Source organism: Anser brachyrhynchus (genome assembly GCF_964034855.1).
Source record: "Anser brachyrhynchus genome assembly, chromosome: 10".
NCBI lineage: Eukaryota > Metazoa > Chordata > Aves > Anseriformes > Anatidae > Anser > Anser brachyrhynchus.
This window is the reverse complement of record NC_137705.1, coordinates 7,257,488-7,277,413: the sequence shown is the minus strand read 5'-3', so window position 1 is coordinate 7,277,413 and position 19,926 is coordinate 7,257,488. Positions and strand designations below refer to the sequence as shown.

Genomic DNA, 19,926 nt, shown 5'->3' with positions numbered 1-19,926 from the left:
TGGCTCTCCATGTCTGCTTTGATGGGGACTTTTAAAAGGCTACGCTGAAGCCAAGCACTAGGGAGCCTCTAGGGAGCTGGAGAAATACCTACAGACCACGGGAGCCTCATACAGCCGGGGACCCGACAGAGCCCTGGGGATGCTTCCCAGGGTTTCACACCAGGCTGCATGTCCCCGATGCCGCTTGGCGCACCTCTGATCCCAGATGCGCAGCGCTGGGGGGGGGGGGGGGAAAGGACATCTGCTGACCATCAGCAGATATGGCAGGAGTCCAACAGCAATAACAGAACGGGCTGAAGCCTATAACCGCTTCTTCTCCTTGCGCTCCTCCTCCAGGGCGACCAGCCTCACAATGCTCAAGAAGTGCCCCGATGAATAAATATCTTCTTTTCCTTAGCAACAGTTAGCAACGGAGTCGAGTCGTGTGGTTTTTTTTTTTTCTTGCTCAGAAGAAACACATCTCGAGCTAACACAGACGATTTAAGCGGCAATAAATATAGGACGTGGGTGTAATCAAAATCACCGAAATGCAAATCGCACTTTTTAGCCTGGGTTATTTTAAAGCACGAGTAGAGCTGCCAAAGATATGTAGAAACAGAGCGAAGAGGGCTAAGGGGGTAAGGAAAAACGCTGCAACATTTCTGGGAGGACAGAAAGATGCCGGCCAAGCAAAACCCAGCCCCGGAACAGCGATGAGATCCCTGATATTTGTCTTCAGCCTTTAGTACAACTGGTGTTGCTGCAACAGATTTCTCTGTCTACAAACTGCAGAGGTCTGAGATAGTCAAAAATCTGTTAAATGCATAACCCCGGCACACAGAAAACGTATTCTTTTCACAGCTCTATTCCTTTAACAGTTCATTTAAGACGTCTGCCTTGCATTTTTCCATTTGGTGTTGGGAAAATGTTTTCTTTCACCTGGCTTAGAGCCCGATTCAACAGAAAAAGAAAGCCCTTCCCGTTTCCACGGGGCCCTGCACTATAAGACACCGGACTTGCTTTACCCTGAGCTGGGCACCTTTCGGCTCTGCTCCCAGGTATTTCGTGCCCTGCCCTTCTGCCTGGGCTCTTCCCCACTTGCCGTTTAAAGGATCGCTTCATCCTTTGATGGATTGCTTCATCCTTCGATGGATCACGTCTCCCAATCCTGATGCTGTCAGCCAGAGAAATCCCATTGCAGCTCGCTCCCGACAACCCAGCGGGATGGGAAACACTTCCCACAGACACGGGATGGTTTGGAGATTTAAATGAAACCTCACTGCTCCTTTGAGACCAATGGCATTACTTGCAAAACAAAACCATGGAGTGGTCAATTACAACACAAATTCTGGCCTTAAACATAGCTCTTTGCACTACCTGCCCTCCCCAGCCACGTTCCCATAACCTCGTCCCCTAAAGTACCATTGCATGGTAGTTTTGCGACAAAACCAGCCTGCAGACGACCCTTTTAATTCTCTGATGGTTATGAAGACAACCCACTGCCATCCCTCCTGCAGAGAGCGACAGCAGCCTGCTGTCAGCTGGTTTGGCATGGACCCATGCTGCTCGTCACAGATTTGGGTGGTGACCGTGGTCATCAACTTGGATCTTGGGGCAAAAACCTTTGTGTTTAGAACACCACATTTCCTTTTCCTTTTTTTTAAAAAAAAAAAACAAGAAACAACAACAACAACACAAACCCTCCCATCATGTGCCAAGCCAGAGCACTGATAATACATTGCTGGAGGGAAATGTTTGAGGGGAACAGGAGGGCCTGGCAATTCAATGGGGAGAAAACGCTCTGCAGGACACCTGGCTCCCGGGGCTGCGCGTGGGATGGTGAGGAAGATGGTAATGGAGCCGGGCAGCCCTGGCGTACTGAGCCTTTATTTCTCTAGAGACCCTGAGAGATAACAGCATTTGGTTCCTGCTCTCTGAGTTTTTCAGGATAAAAGATTGTTTCAATTTTATTTAATTTTTTTTAAATTGAAGCTCAAGATTGCGGAAGGCAGCTCCATAGCTACAGACGCCCGGCTCCCCTGGCTGAAATTGTATAATGACACATCCCCTTCCCTACCCTGCTTTATTCCAATAAGGGCAATATATCCGGTGCTTCTGTCTAAATAGCTGCCAGCTTCAGAGAAGGAGAAGTCCTTGACAGGTGCTGTGATTAACGGGAGGCCGATCCCCATCGCAGCCACGGTGAGGACACCGGGCTGTAACGCCTGCTGCGGGGCCACACCAGACAGATTTACAGCTGAAACGATTCGGTAGGATGGTGTCAGGCAGCACTGACCAAGAACCAGGCTGCTTTATGTTTATCTGTAATATGTAGATATTTAAATCCCTAAGCCTGAAGTAAAATAATTTAGAAGCTCCAACTATAAGAGATCAGCTCCCAAATCCTCCTCGCTTTTCAATCCTAGTCTCTGACACATTATACTCTTTCTGCATTTAATGTGCCCTTAAGGTGGGGATTAGGTAGGCATTTGATTATGTCTTTTATGTTTATAGCGATTCATTTCCAAACCTTTACTAACTTTAATTAAATGCTACATTTTCACTGCCTCGTCCTGAATTGAGAGAGAGCAGGAGAGAAAAATCTGTCCTCAAACAAAATTTACATTTCTAAAGCACCTTTTTCTGCGCAAGCACCTTGGGGCTACTGCATGAAATCGTTCTGAGCTGCCTTAAGATGTATCGGTGCAGACATCAAAGCAGCTCTAATACCAAGACTCACACAGACCCACAGACATCTGAGATCACTACATTCACAAGCAAGAAAAGACCTAAACCAGCTCCTGCCAAAACCAACCATCGATCTCCTCAAAAGACGGCCATGGGGAGAACAAGAACAGTCAAGCTCCAGCAGCAAACGCTGACCTTCCCTTGGAGGAAGGGGCATGGGATCACAGAGCACGACGGCCTGCACTGCGCTCAGCCCAGCCCCACATCCTATTTCCAAGCTCTGCTCTCTATAAGAGGAGGCATCAACATGCCCCCATGGGACCCGACGGGAGCTGGGTGACCCCAGCAAGGAGACTCGGCACAAGGGAACTCATCTGAGCGAGGTCCAGAGCTGAGAACGACCACGCCACCTCAAAGACAACGTCCCTCGAACATAGATGCTCCTAGTGGTTGGAAATTTTATTTCATTCGTCTAAAATCTGGATCGCTCTCTTAGGTTTGCTTGCAGTCACGGTCACCCCATCCTTGGATCAATGCAAGGCCAAGCAGGGTCGTGCATTATTTCACACAAGGCACAGTCCGAACTCTCTTCCTTCAGCATTTAGGAGCAGGGAGCTTGGATTTGAAGCCAAATTTTTTAACTACAGGTTGGAAATGAGGATTTTGTCCCATTTTGAAATCTGGGTGCAGCAGAAACCAGATCAAAACCCCACAGACCTCACAAGATTAGCTGAGCTCGGCACCTTTGCCCTTTGGGGCCAAGGCACAAGAATAACATCAAACTTTTATCAGCTAAGAAATTCAAGCCTAACTTGAACACCTCCACATCTCTGCAGCCCATCGGAATACATCCACACTGTGCAAGGAGAATACTAAAAAGGTTTGGTGAAAATCTCACAGGTCGGGTAGCTCCAAGGTTGAAGCTGCAGATGACTCTTCACAGAGATGCACAAAATGCTGAATCCATTGCAAGACCCACGTTTGTTCTGCTCTTGTGCAACTCCCTGTGTATCCCTTAGATGATATAAAGGGGTTCAGTGTCCAGCGATGCTGCACCCCGCTCACTGTTTCCCCATCCTGTGTGCTTCAGGGTGGCAAAAGGAGGCAAGATCTCTGTAGCTGTGGATGGTGCATGAAATCCACCCAAGCTGACACGTCACCCCGAGCCATCACAGCCCGCTTTAAGTCACCCAAACAGCTTTAGGGGGGATTTAAATCATTGATAAGCCTTGTGTTTGCCCTCTGGGCTGGGCTGAAATTTCACTCTTTGGGTTACCATGGTTAGAAACACAGCAAGTGCGCGTACCGTCCCCGGGTTGCAAACTCATCCACTGCTCACATCAGAATGGCTCAGCTTTTCCTGGCTTGCACAAAGGCATTTCCCAGTGAGAACCAGCATCAGGATGAATTTTGGCCTTCTAGCTGCAGTTCTTGCCATTTGAGAGCATTAAGAAGATGTAAAGCTGTATTTTACCTTGCCGAGAGTGCCTGGAAAAGGCCAAATACTTTTTATTTGAAGGCTGTCATCACCGGTCTCACACTGGAGACCACAAGCCAGGTCCCTGGGAAACTTAGGGCACGTCTCCCAGTGACTTCCCCGGGGCCAGGACTTCACCCAAGCCTGGAAGAGTCCAGGCCAAAAAGAAAGCTTAGACAGTCACTGCGTGCACTCGGAGGGAGTGGCTGGAGGAAAAGCCAGCGTTTAACAGCGCTAGCAACCCTGCAAAATTTTACAATACACAACCCTCACGTTAGAAAATCCATTTCTTTCTTCATAAAATATACGGGGCCTTTCCACAAGCTCCTTTTATTGGTCCATTTGGCTACTTGTTCCTTTTATGAACTGCTCGAGTTCCAGCATCAGCTGGAAAAGTCCAGGAGGCAGCCGGGCTAAAGCAAAATGATGTGCTAGGCGCTGGTAAAAGCATCCCCGCTACCAGGATTTGGGCACCACGCGTAAAAGCACAGGTGAGAAAAGGCAGCAGACAGGGCAGCTGGGTTTCATCACCTGAAAGGAAGCACACAGTGTCTCTTTAACCTGTTTCTTCTTACTGTCTGCAAGGTCCTGGAGCTGCAATGTTGATGTGAATACCCCAAGCCTCCCGCCTCAGTGCAAAATCCCCTCGGCAGCAAACAAGTGGTTAAGGCCGGGGATATTTTTACCAGCCTCCCATAGCTCTTCCATGGGGGTCCTTTAATGGCTACAGTTAAACAGCAATCTCGCATGGAGGTCCACACGCTAACATAACAACATATTTTAACTGTGTATTTAAGTAGTTTCACTTCTATTGACATTGGCTAAGGTGAGCCCTACGGCTCGAAGGTCTCTCGCGCGACGCTGGGCTGCCCACGAGCACAGCCCTTCTGACTGCGTGCTGCCAAATCTGCTGTAGCGACAAAAAGCTCCTGCAAAACATGCCATAACCCTCATTTCTCAGCAAGCTGGCTGCCTGAAGCACTCGGGGTGCTCAGCAGGGTGCTTCACAGCATGGTCGGTCCTGGATAACGACACGTAAAACCTGCAAGATAGGAAGAGCCAAGCGGCACGGGCAGAAACGTGCAGCAAACCGAGCTCTCGTGTGCCTGGCTCCACGTGTCTGGCCCCCAGCAGAGCACGCACGGGGGTCCCACAGTGCTGGCCATGCTGTGGCATCCTGCTTCTGCTCTTTGTCCCAGTGCTGGGGCTGCAAGAGTTAAGTCCCAGTGCCTCCCAGCCCCATGCAGGGGCATGCAACTGGTGGGACAGGACGCGCCAGGCCGATCGCCCAGCTCCAAACAAACCTCGTGATGTGGGAATTGCCCTAACGGGTCCAACCACCATGTCCCAGGGCCCCACGGCAGCAAGGCCTCCAGCAACGCTGCCTGTGGGCAATTATCTGGGCTCATCAACATCACCCTCATCAACATCACCGCACCTCTGCGCTGGTGAGAAAGTGCTCTACAGCACACAGGGCAGCCCGTATGCTGGAATTTGTCATGCACATCATGCCTTCGCTGCACCAAGGTCTTGCAAAATAAGAGCACAAGGGTGAAAGCTGCCTGCAACAACCCCTCCGAGATCCTGCAGCAGTCCTCTAACAGGGTCCGCTGCCCTCCCGGATAGCAGATTCTATTAAAAAATCCTTACTACTGTAATCTTAGATTACTCCCTAACATCCAAACCTTAATTGGAGCCTGTTCTAAGGTCCCTGCAACATTTCCATGTGTCTCTGATCTTCACCTTCCACAGACACCCAGCAGCAAAATCCACCTGGCTCTGTATTTTGCATAAAGAGGTTATCTTCAGCCACATGCCCTCTCACTCTACTGGCTGGCAGGACCCCCAAGTGCCCACACCTCTGGTGCGGTACAGAGATGCTTTGGGGCTTTTTGGGAAAGCCTCATGCACCAGCAGCTCCCACCCCGTCCGCTGGGACATCCAGCTCTGCCACCTCACGCAGCCTGGTGCTGCTTCCCCCTCCATCCAACAACCACACTGCTTTAACCTTCCTTAAATAGATGAAAATCGCTATGGGGAGATGAAAACCATCTCAAGGACTTTCCCACCAGCTCCGTGCTGCCAGGAGCGAGACCACAGCATCGCAAGCTCCGCACCAACCCAGCACCAGGCTGAGCACTGCTCAGCACAGCGTGCACTTCAACTTCAGCCACGGCCACAAACATTGCAGTTTATATTATGTGCTAGGATTATTTTTTATATATATGCCACCCTATGCTTTTTTATATGCACACACACATATATACGGGCAAACACACACAGAGTATTTAATTTCTGCAAAGCATCGTGTGAGCCCCGTGGTTTTCTCCTTCAGGCAGCCAGCCTCCCAGCTCGACGATGCCGAGTGCCCTCTGCTGTACACTAAGACAAACGCCTCTTTGTTTAAAGAGATTATTAGTATTTTAAATAGGTATAACTTTACTTTGGACAAAATATTTACGAAAATTACGCGTGAGCACTTCCAGCGCGACACACGATACTGATGTCACAAGACTTCTGCTGGCAGGCACTGAAGGACTTGTGTCTCCTACAGGTTGCTCCGGCAGAAAGTAAATAGTCTACGCTCAACTGCGCGGTCTACAGTTTGAAAATTTTTTATTTATACGTTTGAAAATAGCGCAGGGAAATCTGAACAAACAATATAGCTTCATTATTCAGGCATTTATCAGATAGCCTTCACACCTCAGTGAATCCCACACCTATTAGAGGTACAAGCTGGAACTATGAAACGGAAACATGAAATCATTTTTCTTTTGTAAAACACCATTGCTCCTGCTACTGGAAGGAAAGATAATATTAAAACATATTCAAATATATGTATTCGAAACCTCTACATCTTGTAATAAATTACACACTCGATATTAAAAATCTGAGCTACACCGCACATACCTGGCTTAGGAATATTAAGTTTTATCGTCTTCTCACTTCCCAGCCCTCCTCAAACCTGACATTTAAAGGGTCTGCACAACCAGCACATGGCCTTATTAAATCTGTTTTCAGATTTAATAAGGCACGGACGCGGCTTCGTGATGAATGTTACCATTTGTTTGGCACGGGAGAAGGGAAAGCCGCTCAGCCTCGCCGCCCTCCGCCTGCCTCTTCTTCACACGCCGGGTAGCCTGGAGCAAAAACCGACTCCTGTGGGGTTGTGGGGTTTGTAAAATCGGGAATTAAAGCTGCACAGCACCCAGAAATCCCGGTTACCTGTCCGTGCTGGCGATGCCTTCTGCTGGGAACAGCCCGAGACCGAGGACAGCCCCGCGCACGGCCCTGCTGGGCCACCCGTGGGCGCAGCTCCCACCCTCGGGGCCCGCGGGCGCTCCCACGCAGCCGCCCCGTCCCGGCCGGCCCTGCACGGCCGCACCGGCACGACGGGTTCCCGTGACTCACCCCAAACCCTCTCCATTCCCAACCTTCGCGTTCGCTTCCCAGCTCACATTTCCTAGAAGCAGCAGTGCCCCGAGACCAAGCCTCCTCTTCTACCCTCTTTTAAGTGTGCTCAGATGAAGCCGATCAAGAACTTTTTTTTTTTTTCCAATGAATTCATTTATCAATATTTTTCCCCAACCAAAAGTTGGTATTTTTTTACAACTTTTCATCTTGCTAGCCTAAGTGGTTCTCGTCCTAGTTTCCCTATCTTGGTTGGAGGCCAAGCATCGCTGGCTGAGCCAGAGGAGTATAAAAGCATCTTTCTAAGACACTATAAAAAGGAAGAATCGGATCCTGGCAGCCCATTCACTATCCTGCCTTGGGTATTTAAGGATCAAACATGCATTTGTAAGCTGACAGAAGGTAAGAGGTGGCTTTGAGACTTCATGGCGTCTAAAGAACCCTCTGAAAACAGCTTTTTACTAGCCAGACAGCACAAGAGAAAACGAGGAGCAGCGGCATGTCCCCGGGGACAGCAGGGCTGCTGGCCACTGCTGCTGGCACACGGGCACGCCGCGCTCACGCCGCTGCTCCGCTTGCAAAGCAAACAGCTGAAGGCAAGGAAATGGGAACCACCCAGGACACTCTGGGGAGGTTTCCTATGGTTACTGCTGCCATGGAAATATTTTTTTTTGTTGTTGGCTCGATCTAAATAATATCTGGCTCCTCGGCTACAGCGCGCTTCTCGCGAGGTCGGCTTGACGCTCGGACGGCGCGTAGGAGGGGAGCGCTTTACGCACACAAGTCCCTCGTGTGCCACGAAGGATGGACACAGTACAACGAGACCTGCTGTCGCCAGCACCCTAATACCAAGGGGTGACTGCAGGGAGCAGGATCCGTCCCCGAGCTGACATGGCCACCCGAAGCTTCGCCCCGCTGGCAAGGCACACAGCGCTCAGCCCCGCCGTCGGTCTCACACCCAAGTTGCTCCGGGCTTTCCTGCCCGGTTCCCCGAGGCCGATGGCTTGGTTTCAAGGAGAAAAGGAGGAGGAACCAAAATGGGGAGGGAGGGAGAAAGACATCTTTTACTAATTGCTCCCAGCTGCGGCCAAGCAGCTCCCATTTCGGCTGCCAGGAGCTGCAGCCGGCAGGGAGCGGGCTGGGGCGAGCACGCCCGCTCTGCCTGCACAGCAAAGGGCTCGGGAGCAGGAGGAACCCCTCGTGGGGACTCTCCTCCATCCGCAGGCTCTGCATAGGGATTTCAGTAATTATATTTATACACTCTCCTTATCAGCGAGAGCAGCCATTATGCCTTTTATCACTGCGGCAGCAGCATCTGCACAAGGGCAACTGATAGGGGATGAAGTATTTGCTGCGATGGCTGAGTACAAAGTGCCTCCCTCCGCGCTAAGAATAATAATTGCAATACTTAGCGCTTGAAGTGTTAAGCCCTGCCATCAGGGCCCTTTGGAGAGCCACACACAAGGCAAGAAACGGCCTCTCCAGTGGCAGAGAGCACCCTGAATTTTATAGGATCCTCTTGGACCAGCACCGGCCCCAGCCCTATTTTGGTGAAGCTGAGCAAAGCTCTGGCTGTCGCCTGCCTCGGGGCTGTGCACACCCAGAGCCCATGAGATAAAGGCTCTGTACAACACCAGCCTTGCTCACGAGGTTTACCCCAAAATTAGTTTTCCTCACATCGGACGATTCTGCTTAATGTTCCAAATTCCTCCAACATTAGATAGTGACCACAGAGCAGAAAGATGTGGCACGCGTGGGGAAAGAGTCCCCAGCCTGGCTTTCCAGCCTAGGAGATTATTCATCGGAGAAAAAGTAAATATCCAAACGAGCATCCTGAACTGCAAAACCATCTGCCAAAGAGCTGAGCTGATGCTATCTGCCGTCCTTAAGCTCGGTGATATACTTACAAGCCAGACAATGAAAACGCAATTGATTATTTGAAGAGTGACTCACTGGTGTAATAAGGATGGATTACTGAGGGGGAGGTGGGAGGGAGCGGAGAAAGTCTTTGAAAAAAAAAATAAAGGCCAGCAGATTGACTTTTTAAAGGCAAACAGAAAGGGAACAAAAAACAAGGGCAACTCTCAAAAGGGCTGAACAGCCCTCGACGGGGGAGAGCAACAAAGAGGAGGGCAGCGCTCTGCGGGTGCCGGCCCCAGCCTGGGCTGAGCATCTTGGTCACCAGCCCCCGTGCTCCCCGCCCAGGTCTTTCCCAATCGGTGGCCAGAGGTGTTTTTTTCTCTCGTGACATGCGGGGCTTGTGATAAAGGCCTGTTGCAAGCCCTCTATTAAGGGAGTAGGAGGCTTCCCTCCCCGCAGAGCGGCCTGCTGGGCACGTGCCGCACGCCCCGCGCGGGCGATCGCAGCCGCACGTGGGGTCCCTCTGGTGCTCCCCACGCTGTGACCCTCAGCATGGGGAGTCAGAGGCACATCCTGGGGGGAAAGCAGACTGCACAGAGGCTGCAGCAGGGCAGAAAAGCACAGGAAGGGGATGGGGACCGCTGGACTGAGTGACCATTCATCCCTCACCCGCCTCCTCCTTGCACCAGCCTGGCGAAGGCTTCAGTGAGCGATGTAAGGCATTAGCTGTGTATGGGGGGGCTGCACAGGGACTGCGGGACCCTCCCCACCCAGCCGTGACAAGCTGTTAAATCAGCTCACCGCCTCCCACTAAATCACACCCGACACAGCACCCGAATTCATAACCGCAGCCTCCAGCACTGACAGCTGTCTGCTTGGAGGAAATCCCTCGTGCAAGCCAATCTACCCTGCCCCTGTGTTTTGCAAGGTCCGTCTCAGGCAATTTCATCCAGAAAGGCTCCGTGAGGGAAATGTGCTTGCTGGTGAAAATCAGCTCAGCTCCGTGGCTGAGGGTTGGACCCAGGCGCTAAGAAAGCGCTGGCTGCTGTGCTGCTGCCTTCAGGATAGCAAAACACACATTCGCACTCGCACCAGGCAGGTAACATTTCACTCTTTGCATGCCGAGATGCAGCTGTAGCCATTTTTCCAAAAACTCAATTAAAAAAATAACCCATACACGTAAAAAAATTGTTTAGTCTAGGAATAAAATACTAGGTAAAACCAGAGCTCAGTGTTTTTCCACTCTGCCCCCTCACTCATCTGGTCCTTTCAACAACCACCAAGAAAACAGAACAAACCCCCAAAACCCACATCAGATTATTAGTGTTTTTTCACCCCATTTGTAGAACTAGAGTTGCACAAGGCTGCTTCAAAACAGAGAAAACACATCTACAAGGTACTTTCTCTAGGAGAAACTTTGCTTTTTGCGCTTCTTAGGGCAGCCCGCAGCAACTCCAGTTACACCAGCTGCAGACTGGGGCTCTGTGTTGGGATGAAATTTAATCAAGAAGTGTCTCCAGCTCCTTTGAGCTCCTGCAATACAATCCTGAATGACTTGTAAAGGACTTCAAACAGGCTCCTCGGGCTTGCCCGGAAACAAGTACGTACCTCACCTGCCCTTTTGTATGTCATGTACAAAAAAATTAAAGAATTTATTTTGGGCTTTTTGCCAGCCACAACACTGCCTCCAATATTGTAGCGCTCTTAAAATGGATATCATGCCTCACAGCCAACACAAACAGGATACCTTATCAGTCCTGGCTGTTTTAGGCGCTGTTTCAGCAGCGGGGCATGAAGATGTGAAAGGAATAGGCCAAAAAATCTCCTGGGAGTCCCTAAACTCAACTGTTTGCTTGACATTTTTGAAGAGAAGGGATGTCCCAGGGTGGGTGGAGGTGGAAAACTCATGGGATCCTCGCTCTCAGATGTGCCCAGACTCACATCCCGATGCCAGACTGCCCCTTGGCATCGTCCAGCAGGACCATGTGGGCAGGATGCGGCCACTGCCCGGCATGGGGCAAGGCTCCCAGCCTCCGTTCGGTGACCTCGATGGGACTCAAACACCTTCAGTGAACTTGGCCCCTGTCCTGGGGCTCCCAAGGCTGAAGCAAAGGCAAGGACATCTCTGAGGACATGCAGCAGCGCCTCCCACACAATCCATCACCAGTTACGTGGCTCTTCCTCTGCTGACACAGGGGTGGAAAGTTCAAAAAAAAATAATCACCCCTGATTTTTCAAATGCTTGCACAAGTGCTTAATCTCACAGGTGCAGGCAAATGGGACAGCTGAGGTCATTTATGCCAAGGGAGGTGCAGGCTCCTGAGCCCAGCTTCAGCACAGGCAGGGGATCAGCAGCCACCCCTCCCAAACCAGCCCTGGCCCACGGCTGAAGGACACTGGCTTTGGCAATGAGTCACCTGGCAGGGAACGACTTCCCCGTGCCCAAACTGCTTACAACAAAAACCATCATGAGCAAGCTAACCACGCCATCCCCTTACGTGCAGGGCCTGGAAATCAGCAGGCAGAAGTCACTTGAGTCTTGTTTGCACCCCCTCCATCAGGCCGATGGCCTGCTCAGGGGCCAGGTGACTCCTGCCCACCACAGGGACAGCCGCAGGCCCCTGGGGACAGCCGCAGGCCCCATAGGGACTCACCTCCATAGCAGCACACGGCTCCCCGCCGGCAGAGCTTTCCTAGCCCAGCAGGTTCCCCGCTGCAAAACGAAAAGCTGAATAAAAACCACAGGAGCCGACGGTGCTCGCTGTGGAAGCGACGCGAGCATAAAGCCGGTCTGAGATAAGGTATTGCCGTCCTCGCATCTCCGAAGCCTTTCAAATAAACACGCAAGGAAGTGAGGAATATCTGAATCCGAAAGGAGGGAGAGGCACAAAGCATGTTATTCACGAAAGGGAAAAGCTGGGGCCGTGTGTGTGAAAGATACATAACCTACTAAAAATGCTGGAAACATATGGAAGCAATAATCTGTACTTTTTTTTTTCCTGAAAAAAAAAAACTAATAACAAATGCTTCAGGGTTCGGCGTTATTCGTTCCTGTGCTACACTACAAACATTGCTGTTTCTCTGGACGAGGCACAAGTCACCGGGCCGACGACCTGAACCAGCTGGGGTGCAGCAGGGACGTCCCGGTGCCAGGTGAGCGCAGAGCCAGGCAGCACGGGTACACACAACACACACACACACTGCTTCCCATCGCGCCCACAGCCGTGTTTGCTGCTCGCCACGCAACAGCGGATCGGGTCTGGAGGAGTGGGAACTGTACAAACACGCAGGGCAGAGGAAAGAAAGAGCCACTGCCGCTAGCAACTCCCAAGCTACAGTCAACAAAACAGAGGCATGAGATGCCAAGCGACCCAGCCGCCATCATCCCAAGACTTAAAACATCTTGGGGATCTGGCTGACCACCTTGTTCACCAGGTTCCCCATCCTACTACACGTATCTCCTCTTTCCTTGCCCATCAGCTCAGCCTTGTGCACAGGTTTTTGTGACCCAGTCATCACTCAGGGCCCTAAGTCCCCATTATCTGGGGTTCCCAGGCAGTGTCTCCTGAGAAGTTCAAAAGTTTGTCCTTGCTAATAATGCTCCCTGACTGGACGAGGCCAGATGTCATCACACTTCTGTGGCACTGGCCGCGGAGGATTACAGCGAGGCGCTGAGTTATGGAAGCCAAGAAAGAGCAGATCTCCTCCTCGCCCAAGTGTGTTTTCAAGGGACGAAGATTACACAACAGACGTGAGAGGAAAAAAAGACTCCAAGATAAGATACAGAACACCATCTCACGTTGAAACTAAGAACTCAGCAAGCCAGTTTTTGTCCTTATGTCATGTTTATTACTGTAATTTAACTGCTTCTGCAAGAGAGGAGAATAACTATGGCAACAAAGACTTCTCCAAATGTTTCAAGACAATTTTTAAAATCATCTTATCTGCCACAGCCTCTGAAAGCCTTCCCTCAGCAGCACCTGGCTCTCCAAAGGCTTTGCAGACCAGGGGGGTTGTGTGCCCCCCTCACATCACAACACAGCTCAGGTATGGTTTTGAGACCGAGCTTTGCTGCATCCATGCTTCAGCTGGCATTTTTGGAGCAGGTAGAGATGGGGGAAGAGCCAGGTTTGTTGAAGCGGCAAGAGGAGCTCTTTGGGAAGGGCTTCCTCAAAGAGACCGTACACACAAACAAAACACACCCGTGTGTGCCGAACACATGCCGGTCGTCCAACACGAAGAGCCCACTGCCCTCAGTACGGCACCAAGTCCGTAACTCTACTTCGCCCAGGATAAATCCCAAATTAAGTTCCTCACAGCAATCTCAGCGACAGCTCAGCTGAGAGCCATTTGTCACCCTTAAGGCCCCGCATGCTCCCACTAATTGCACGAGGAAGAGGCTGTAAATTCCCTTCCCTCCTCCCAGACCACCTCCCCACAGGCTTTTCCCTGCGCATTATGCAAAAGCCACTCCTAATGGCCATTCAGCCACCCAACTCCAGTGACAGCTTTATTTAAAGCCAAAGCTTGTTAACAAGCTGAATGGCACACAGCTTAATGCGATGCAGATCTGATTAGAAAACAGCAACCGGACTCCTAAGGAGCTGGAGATTTTGATTGAATTTGATTTCACTTTTTCCACACAAAGCCACCTTTCAAGTATCAACCTGCGTTAATGGAGATCTCGTTATGTGTTCCCAATTTCCATCCTCAAGACCACAGCCCACACAGAACTCCTCGGTCCTTGCATACTTTACTGACAGGCTACCCGAAAATAAAGCGCTGGGATCAGAGGAAGGAGTCATTTCGCTGTTCGGGCCATGAGAAATTGCAGGTTATCCTGGTTATGGTTTGACAGCCACATCCTCACAGACTTCACGCTCAGGAACGATGGGATTCAATCCTCAGCCTTTTCAAAGAAATCACTTGCCTTCTCCTCTTTGGGGCTAAATGATTTCAAACTGAAAATTGAATTTCTGCCTTACAAGAGGCAGAGGTTTGCAGGACACAAGTTGGGAAGCTTCAGAGGGGTAAGAAATGCAGCGGGCTCCAGTCTAACCATGCCTGTAAGCACTTGGGGTCTTCAACTCTTTGCTTACACTGAATTTATGTAAAACTTGTCACACGTTAACAAGAAAATTCATCTGCTACCCCAAGCCATAATTTAAGAGCAAGATAAAGAAGATTCAGAAACATACTCCAAAGCCAGGGATATTTTTGCACTACTTGGGCATCCCCTTCCACCTTTTTCCTCACATCACCTACAGCACTGGTTTTATTCTGAAAAGAAAACAGTTCTGCAGAATACAATTTATTTTCAAGTGGTTTCCTTGGCTCAGGAAGCATGCCTCTGCTCCCAGGAATGATAAATTCAACCAATGCTCAAAGCCATCTCTCCTTCTGAGAAAAGTGGCTTTTAAGAGAAGGCACGGGCACAGAAATCTTTAGCGTCTAACAAAGCAATTTGCCTGCCTGATGGATTGGCCGCGCAGATCATACCTAAAATCACAGGTGACTAGAAAACTCAGCCCTGCATAATTGCATATATGACAATGCGTGCATCAGCAGCGGGGATGAGCTCTGGTCTCAGTGCCTAAAAGCTCATACATTCTTTCCTCCCTCCCTAAAGCATGTCACCAGTTCCCATCTTGGAAGCAGAAAGCCCGATTCCCATTTCTCAGCAAAACTCTACTGTTAAAAGGATTATAAAAAGGCTTATGAATCTCTAGAGATTAATTGATCTGGGTTTGTATCCCTAATCTGCAGATCTCCTTGCAAACCATTGTTTTCTTCCAATCCCATTCTGCTCAAGTGTTAAAGTATTTGTGAGCATCCCCAGCAGGAGCTGGAGGCATCATCCTGTGTACACGGGCTCCCAAGCAGGTCTGTGACCTACAGAGCTACCTGCTATCAGCAATCTGCCTGCTTACCTGTCCTGGGCACTAATAGACTGCTCGCTAGTGAAAAATGGATCTCCTCCCTCTCTATTGTGTTTGGGCAAATAGGTTGCCGTTTTGTTTTAATTGCACAATTACTCTTACATTGAGGCAATTAAATGTGAACGTGCAGGAAGGCTCTGGCTTGTCTGTCCAGTGTGAAGCAGTCTGTATCTGTAGGATGCTCAGTGGGATGCAGAGCTGGCAGCACCCATCCTTCTGCTGCCCTGGTGAGATAACCCCTTCCTTCCCCAGAAGGATCCATCTGTTTTAACCAAAATCTGTCCAGGGGGCAAGGGGGGAGCTTCAGGAAAGGGCAGCCAGGAGGCGGCTGCACATAGCCCTGCTGGGCTGAAGCCTCCTGCTCCTTTCTCCTGCATGAGGGGTTTTGCAGGATCCGGCACGAGAGGCACAGCGTGCTGCTGCAGAGGTCACAGCCTGCACAGAGCTATGCATTTGACACCCCCAAGAAGCTCAGCGGTACCTTTTCTGCTCGTCTGGCCTTCAATAAGATGGTATTGTGTGATAAGATGGTATCAAAAGCTTGCTTAATTTTTCAAAATTAAGCGTAACATAACAATCAGCAAGTCACAGCACCTTATAATTCCTCAGGCCAGAGGAGAAATACCTCTGGTGATCATCCCTTTTCTTCTTATCCTACATTTTAAAGTTCTCCTGACACTTTCAAGCATTATGAAGCACCTCTGCGACAACACCTGCTACCCCAAATTTAAGCCGTGAGGAAACCTGTGACGGATCGTGAAAGCATTTTGTAATCCCTTAAAAAAATAGGAAGAAGACACTCAGGGGTGACCTTATAAATCCATTAGCGCACACGTGGCAGACCCCGATTAGCAGGAGGGTGTCAGGAGACCGCAGCTCCCGTGGCTGTGACACCTTCACCTTCTGAAGGTCTGAGGTGGGACATGGGGCATCGGAGGAGCTGCTGGCACCTGTGGGGACGGTGGCGAGGATCATCCATCACCTCGCTGCTGCACCAGCCATGCGTCCCCAGGGCGGACCTCAGCCCAAGGACCCTGTCCTGCACTGCCAGAGGTGTTGATTTGCAAGGCTGAAGCTTTAGATGGGATTCAACGCTAATAAATCAATCCAGCATCCCTCTCCTCGCTCTGGACCTGTGTTTTAATCTGCAGAGACGCAGCTCTGAGAAGTAGGGCACATGCCGGGAGAAGTGCGGCAGATGCTGGAGAAAAGGGGATATCCGATAAAATAAGGCTAGAAGATCACCAAGGGCTCCCTGTTAAGTCTGCACCAGCTCCTGGAGCCCACAGCCCAGAAGATTTAATATCACCAAACCCCAAATCACCCACGAGCAGAAGCTCATCTCCAGGCAGCACGATGCGGGGAGATGGGGCTGATCCAGCACGAGGCCAGGGACCCCACCCCTGTGCCTCGCAGGTGCCCGCATTGCCAGCTTTATGAAGACATATAGCACAGATGGAAATACCTGTTTGTTCCACATACACCCCCACACCCTGCTGGGGCTGGGGGGCCCCATCCATTCCAATAGCTTGAGGGGGCAAAAACCCACCGTGGGGGCACGGGGAGAGGCAGGAGGTTCACGCAGCCTTTTGGGGCAACCCTTCAGGATCCCCCCCACCATGTCCCCTCCCCATCCCAGCCCTGCTGCCCCCTGCCCGGGGCCCAGAACCACCCAGGAGCAGCAGCAGGAGCCCCTGACCGCAGCGGGGACGGGTGGGCTGCGAGGGTGCTAAAAGGGGCAGCAGTGACCCCAGCCCAGGGCTCTGTGCCCACGACAGACACCAGCACACCCATGGACTGCTCCAGGAGGATGGCAGCGCCCACCCGGGACAGAGTCCAACCCGCCAGGGTGGGGGGCATTCAGAACAAGACAAGCACACCCCAAAATCCCTATTTGCACCCCAGCCAATCCTCCACAGAGCCACGAAACCCCCATGCTAGCTGCAGCCTGTTGGCGGGTCAAGCTCCCACTGCCCCCCATGGGTGCTGGGGGTCAGAGCAGGGAGGAGGGGGGGTTCCCACTTATCCCTGGGTGCTGGGGGTCAAAGGGGGGGTTCCCACCCCTCCAAGGGGAGCCGGGCAGCGGGGTGTCGCCGAGCCTTACCTCCACTTGTGCAGGGCGAAGCCGGGACACTGGTCCCCGCAGGTGGTGCAGGGCTGGCCCCGCTCCGGCTCCCCCGACGCCGTCAGCTGCAAGAAACGCAGAGGTCAGCCCCGGCCCCGAGCCGGGGGGGGGGGAGGACAGGGACAGGGACGAGGACAGGGACCCCGCGGGGTGGGGGCACGCTTAGGGAAAAGGTGGGGAACCAAAAAAAAAAAGAAAAGAGGGGGCGCTTGGGGTGGCGGGGGCAGGACGCGCACCGGGATGGAGCCACAGGTTGGAGGTGGGGGGGGGGGGGCTGAAGGAGGACACCCCCCGCCCCAAAACACCACCGTCACCTCCACCCCCCCCCCCCCGGGCACTCACCGAGCGGCCCGAGAGCCGCTTGCGGGAGCCGCGGCCGAACATGGCAGCGCCGCCCGAGCCGCCCCCGGCCGGTCCCCGGCTCCGTCCCCGTCCCCTCGTCCCTCCACAGCCGCCGCCGCCGCCGCTCCCGCCCCTTCCTCCCCGCCCCCGGCCCCGCAGGCACCGCCCCGGGCCGGCCCGGCCGCCCCCCGCCCCGCCCGGGCTGCCCGCCCCGCCTCTGCCATCGTTCCGCTCCAGAGTGAACAGACGGGACGAACCCACCCCCCCCCCCCCCGGCTGCTGGCACTTCGACGGGGGCAAAGAAATAAGCGGAGATCCGCGGGAGGGGGGATCCTGCAGAGCCCAGGGGGCGAACGCTGAGGTTACGGCTCTGAGTGTGCTGCGGGGGGGGGGTTACTGGCTTAAATAAAGCAGGGAGCGAACAGCCTGGGGTCCTGCTGGGCTCCTGCTCCCCGCCCCGCTGAGGGCAGGTTAAGTCTAAAAACAGCAGGAGGAACGCAGTCGTGTAAAATGCATTTGCAGCTTGAGATCCCGGGTGGGACACGAGGCACCTGTTGCACCCTCAGAGCTCCCGGGGCTGGCGACCGTGGGGCTGGGGGCTGTGGGGCCGGGGGGGGTGGGGGGGGGCAGCCTGTGCACCAGCTCTTGTCATCCGTACAACCCCCCCCCAAAGGGATCCCCCCGGCCAGCCCCCGGTCCGTACCCCTGGGGGCTGCAATCTGGTGCAGGGCAGAGCGAAGCGACGTGGGGAGAAGCGTGAGCAGCAGGCGGGCTTCGTGCAGCGGACGGGCCTTGGGAACGCTCGGAGGGAGAGGGAAAAAGAAGGCGCTCATCCTCGCCGGGGAAGGACCAGCTTCACTATTAACATCTCACAGCCTCACCCCGGTGGCTACGGTTGTTCGCAGATCCTGTTGTCTCCTTCCCCTCCTTCCCCGCTTCTTTGTTCCTCTGCCTTGCTGCTGCACAGCTGGCTAAAGCCGTAAGGCTTTGATAATTCTTCATTTAAGCAGGTTTTTTTTTTTTTTTTTGTCATTTTTTCACTCATATCTTCCTCGCTAGGAAACCGAAATGAGGCTAGGAGCTGCGTGGTTGGCTTTTGAATGTCTCAGGCAAAAAAAAGAAAAAAAAAGTTTCAGGGTGATTTTCGCTCTTTCCTCCCATAAATGTTGGGCTTCCTTTAAAAAAGGAAAAAAAAAACAGGGAATTTTATCATGGAAAAAATTTCCTTTTGCATGAGATTTCTTCATGTCAGTGGGAAAAACTGACATTCCCTCCTCGTTCTGTTCTGTGGTTGCTATTTTTACCCCTCCAAAGCCTTCCAGCTTCCCCTCGTTGCTCCCTTCTGCCAAATTTTCTCATCATGTTCCTTCTCAGTTTCCCTCTCAGTTTCCTGCTCATATGGCGGTGCAAGAATACATCCTAAACTCTCAGGGATGGAAGCGAGCTCTTCAAATACACGCACGTTTTGTCACACAGTGGGCAAATGCTTGCAGGCTGAGCTTTGAGCTCATATGAAAACATCCCTACCTTCATGGCTTATAGGATACAGTAATATCAGGGGTGCAGAGTTGCTGTCATCTCCACTGAAGGGCAACAGGATTTTAGGGAATGAGCATCACGCAAGAGAGGACCTGAAATTCGCCAGCACTTGGGGTGTCTTGCATAAGATTCAGAATATTTAAAACTCCAATTAAAACTGCTGAAATAAAAGCATTAATGGATACAGGACTTATAACAAGACTCAACGTGCTGTGGGAAATGCTTTAAAGGTGACCTGCAAATCCTTTTAATTGCTTCGCTGTTGCAAGAGGTGCTGTGTGCCCTCAATAACAGGGTTGGCGAGGACATCTGCTATAAGTTTAAAACAGCAAAAGTAAGTCAAAGTTGGAGGGTGAAGTCCTTGGAGGCGTGGCTGTGCTGAATCACGGCTCCCGTCTTCTGATGAAGAGGCAGGTCCTGAACTTAAAGCAAGCAGAGCTGGCCTCCTGCCCTCCACGGTGTCGAGGTGGCCATGGGGCCACCAAAACTGCCTGGCGCCCTGCAGGGCCTCTATCCTCCAGCATCAGTTCAGCAGCTGCTGCAGATGCTGGCGGGCAACTCCTCGA

The 19,926-nt window shown here is 52.0% G+C and overlaps 1 protein-coding gene across 3 annotated transcripts in view; it reads right to left on the bottom strand.

The window, feature by feature from the left end:
* The window catches only part of PRICKLE2 (prickle planar cell polarity protein 2), a 98,260-nt gene extending 80,310 nt beyond the window's left edge, over positions 1-17,950 (bottom strand). Inside the window, exons 1-2 of one of the 3 annotated variants that reach the window (XM_080605721.1) lie at positions 17,822-17,950; positions 17,459-17,544 (exon numbers count right to left, since the gene is read on the bottom strand). In XM_080605721.1, the coding sequence (XP_080461847.1) occupies positions 17,459-17,544; positions 17,822-17,863 (128 nt within the window). In that variant the 5' untranslated portion in view covers positions 17,864-17,950. The other 2 variants (XM_080605724.1, XM_080605722.1) reach the window with 2 other exon arrangements.
* Between the last annotated feature and the right edge of the window lie 1,976 nt (positions 17,951-19,926).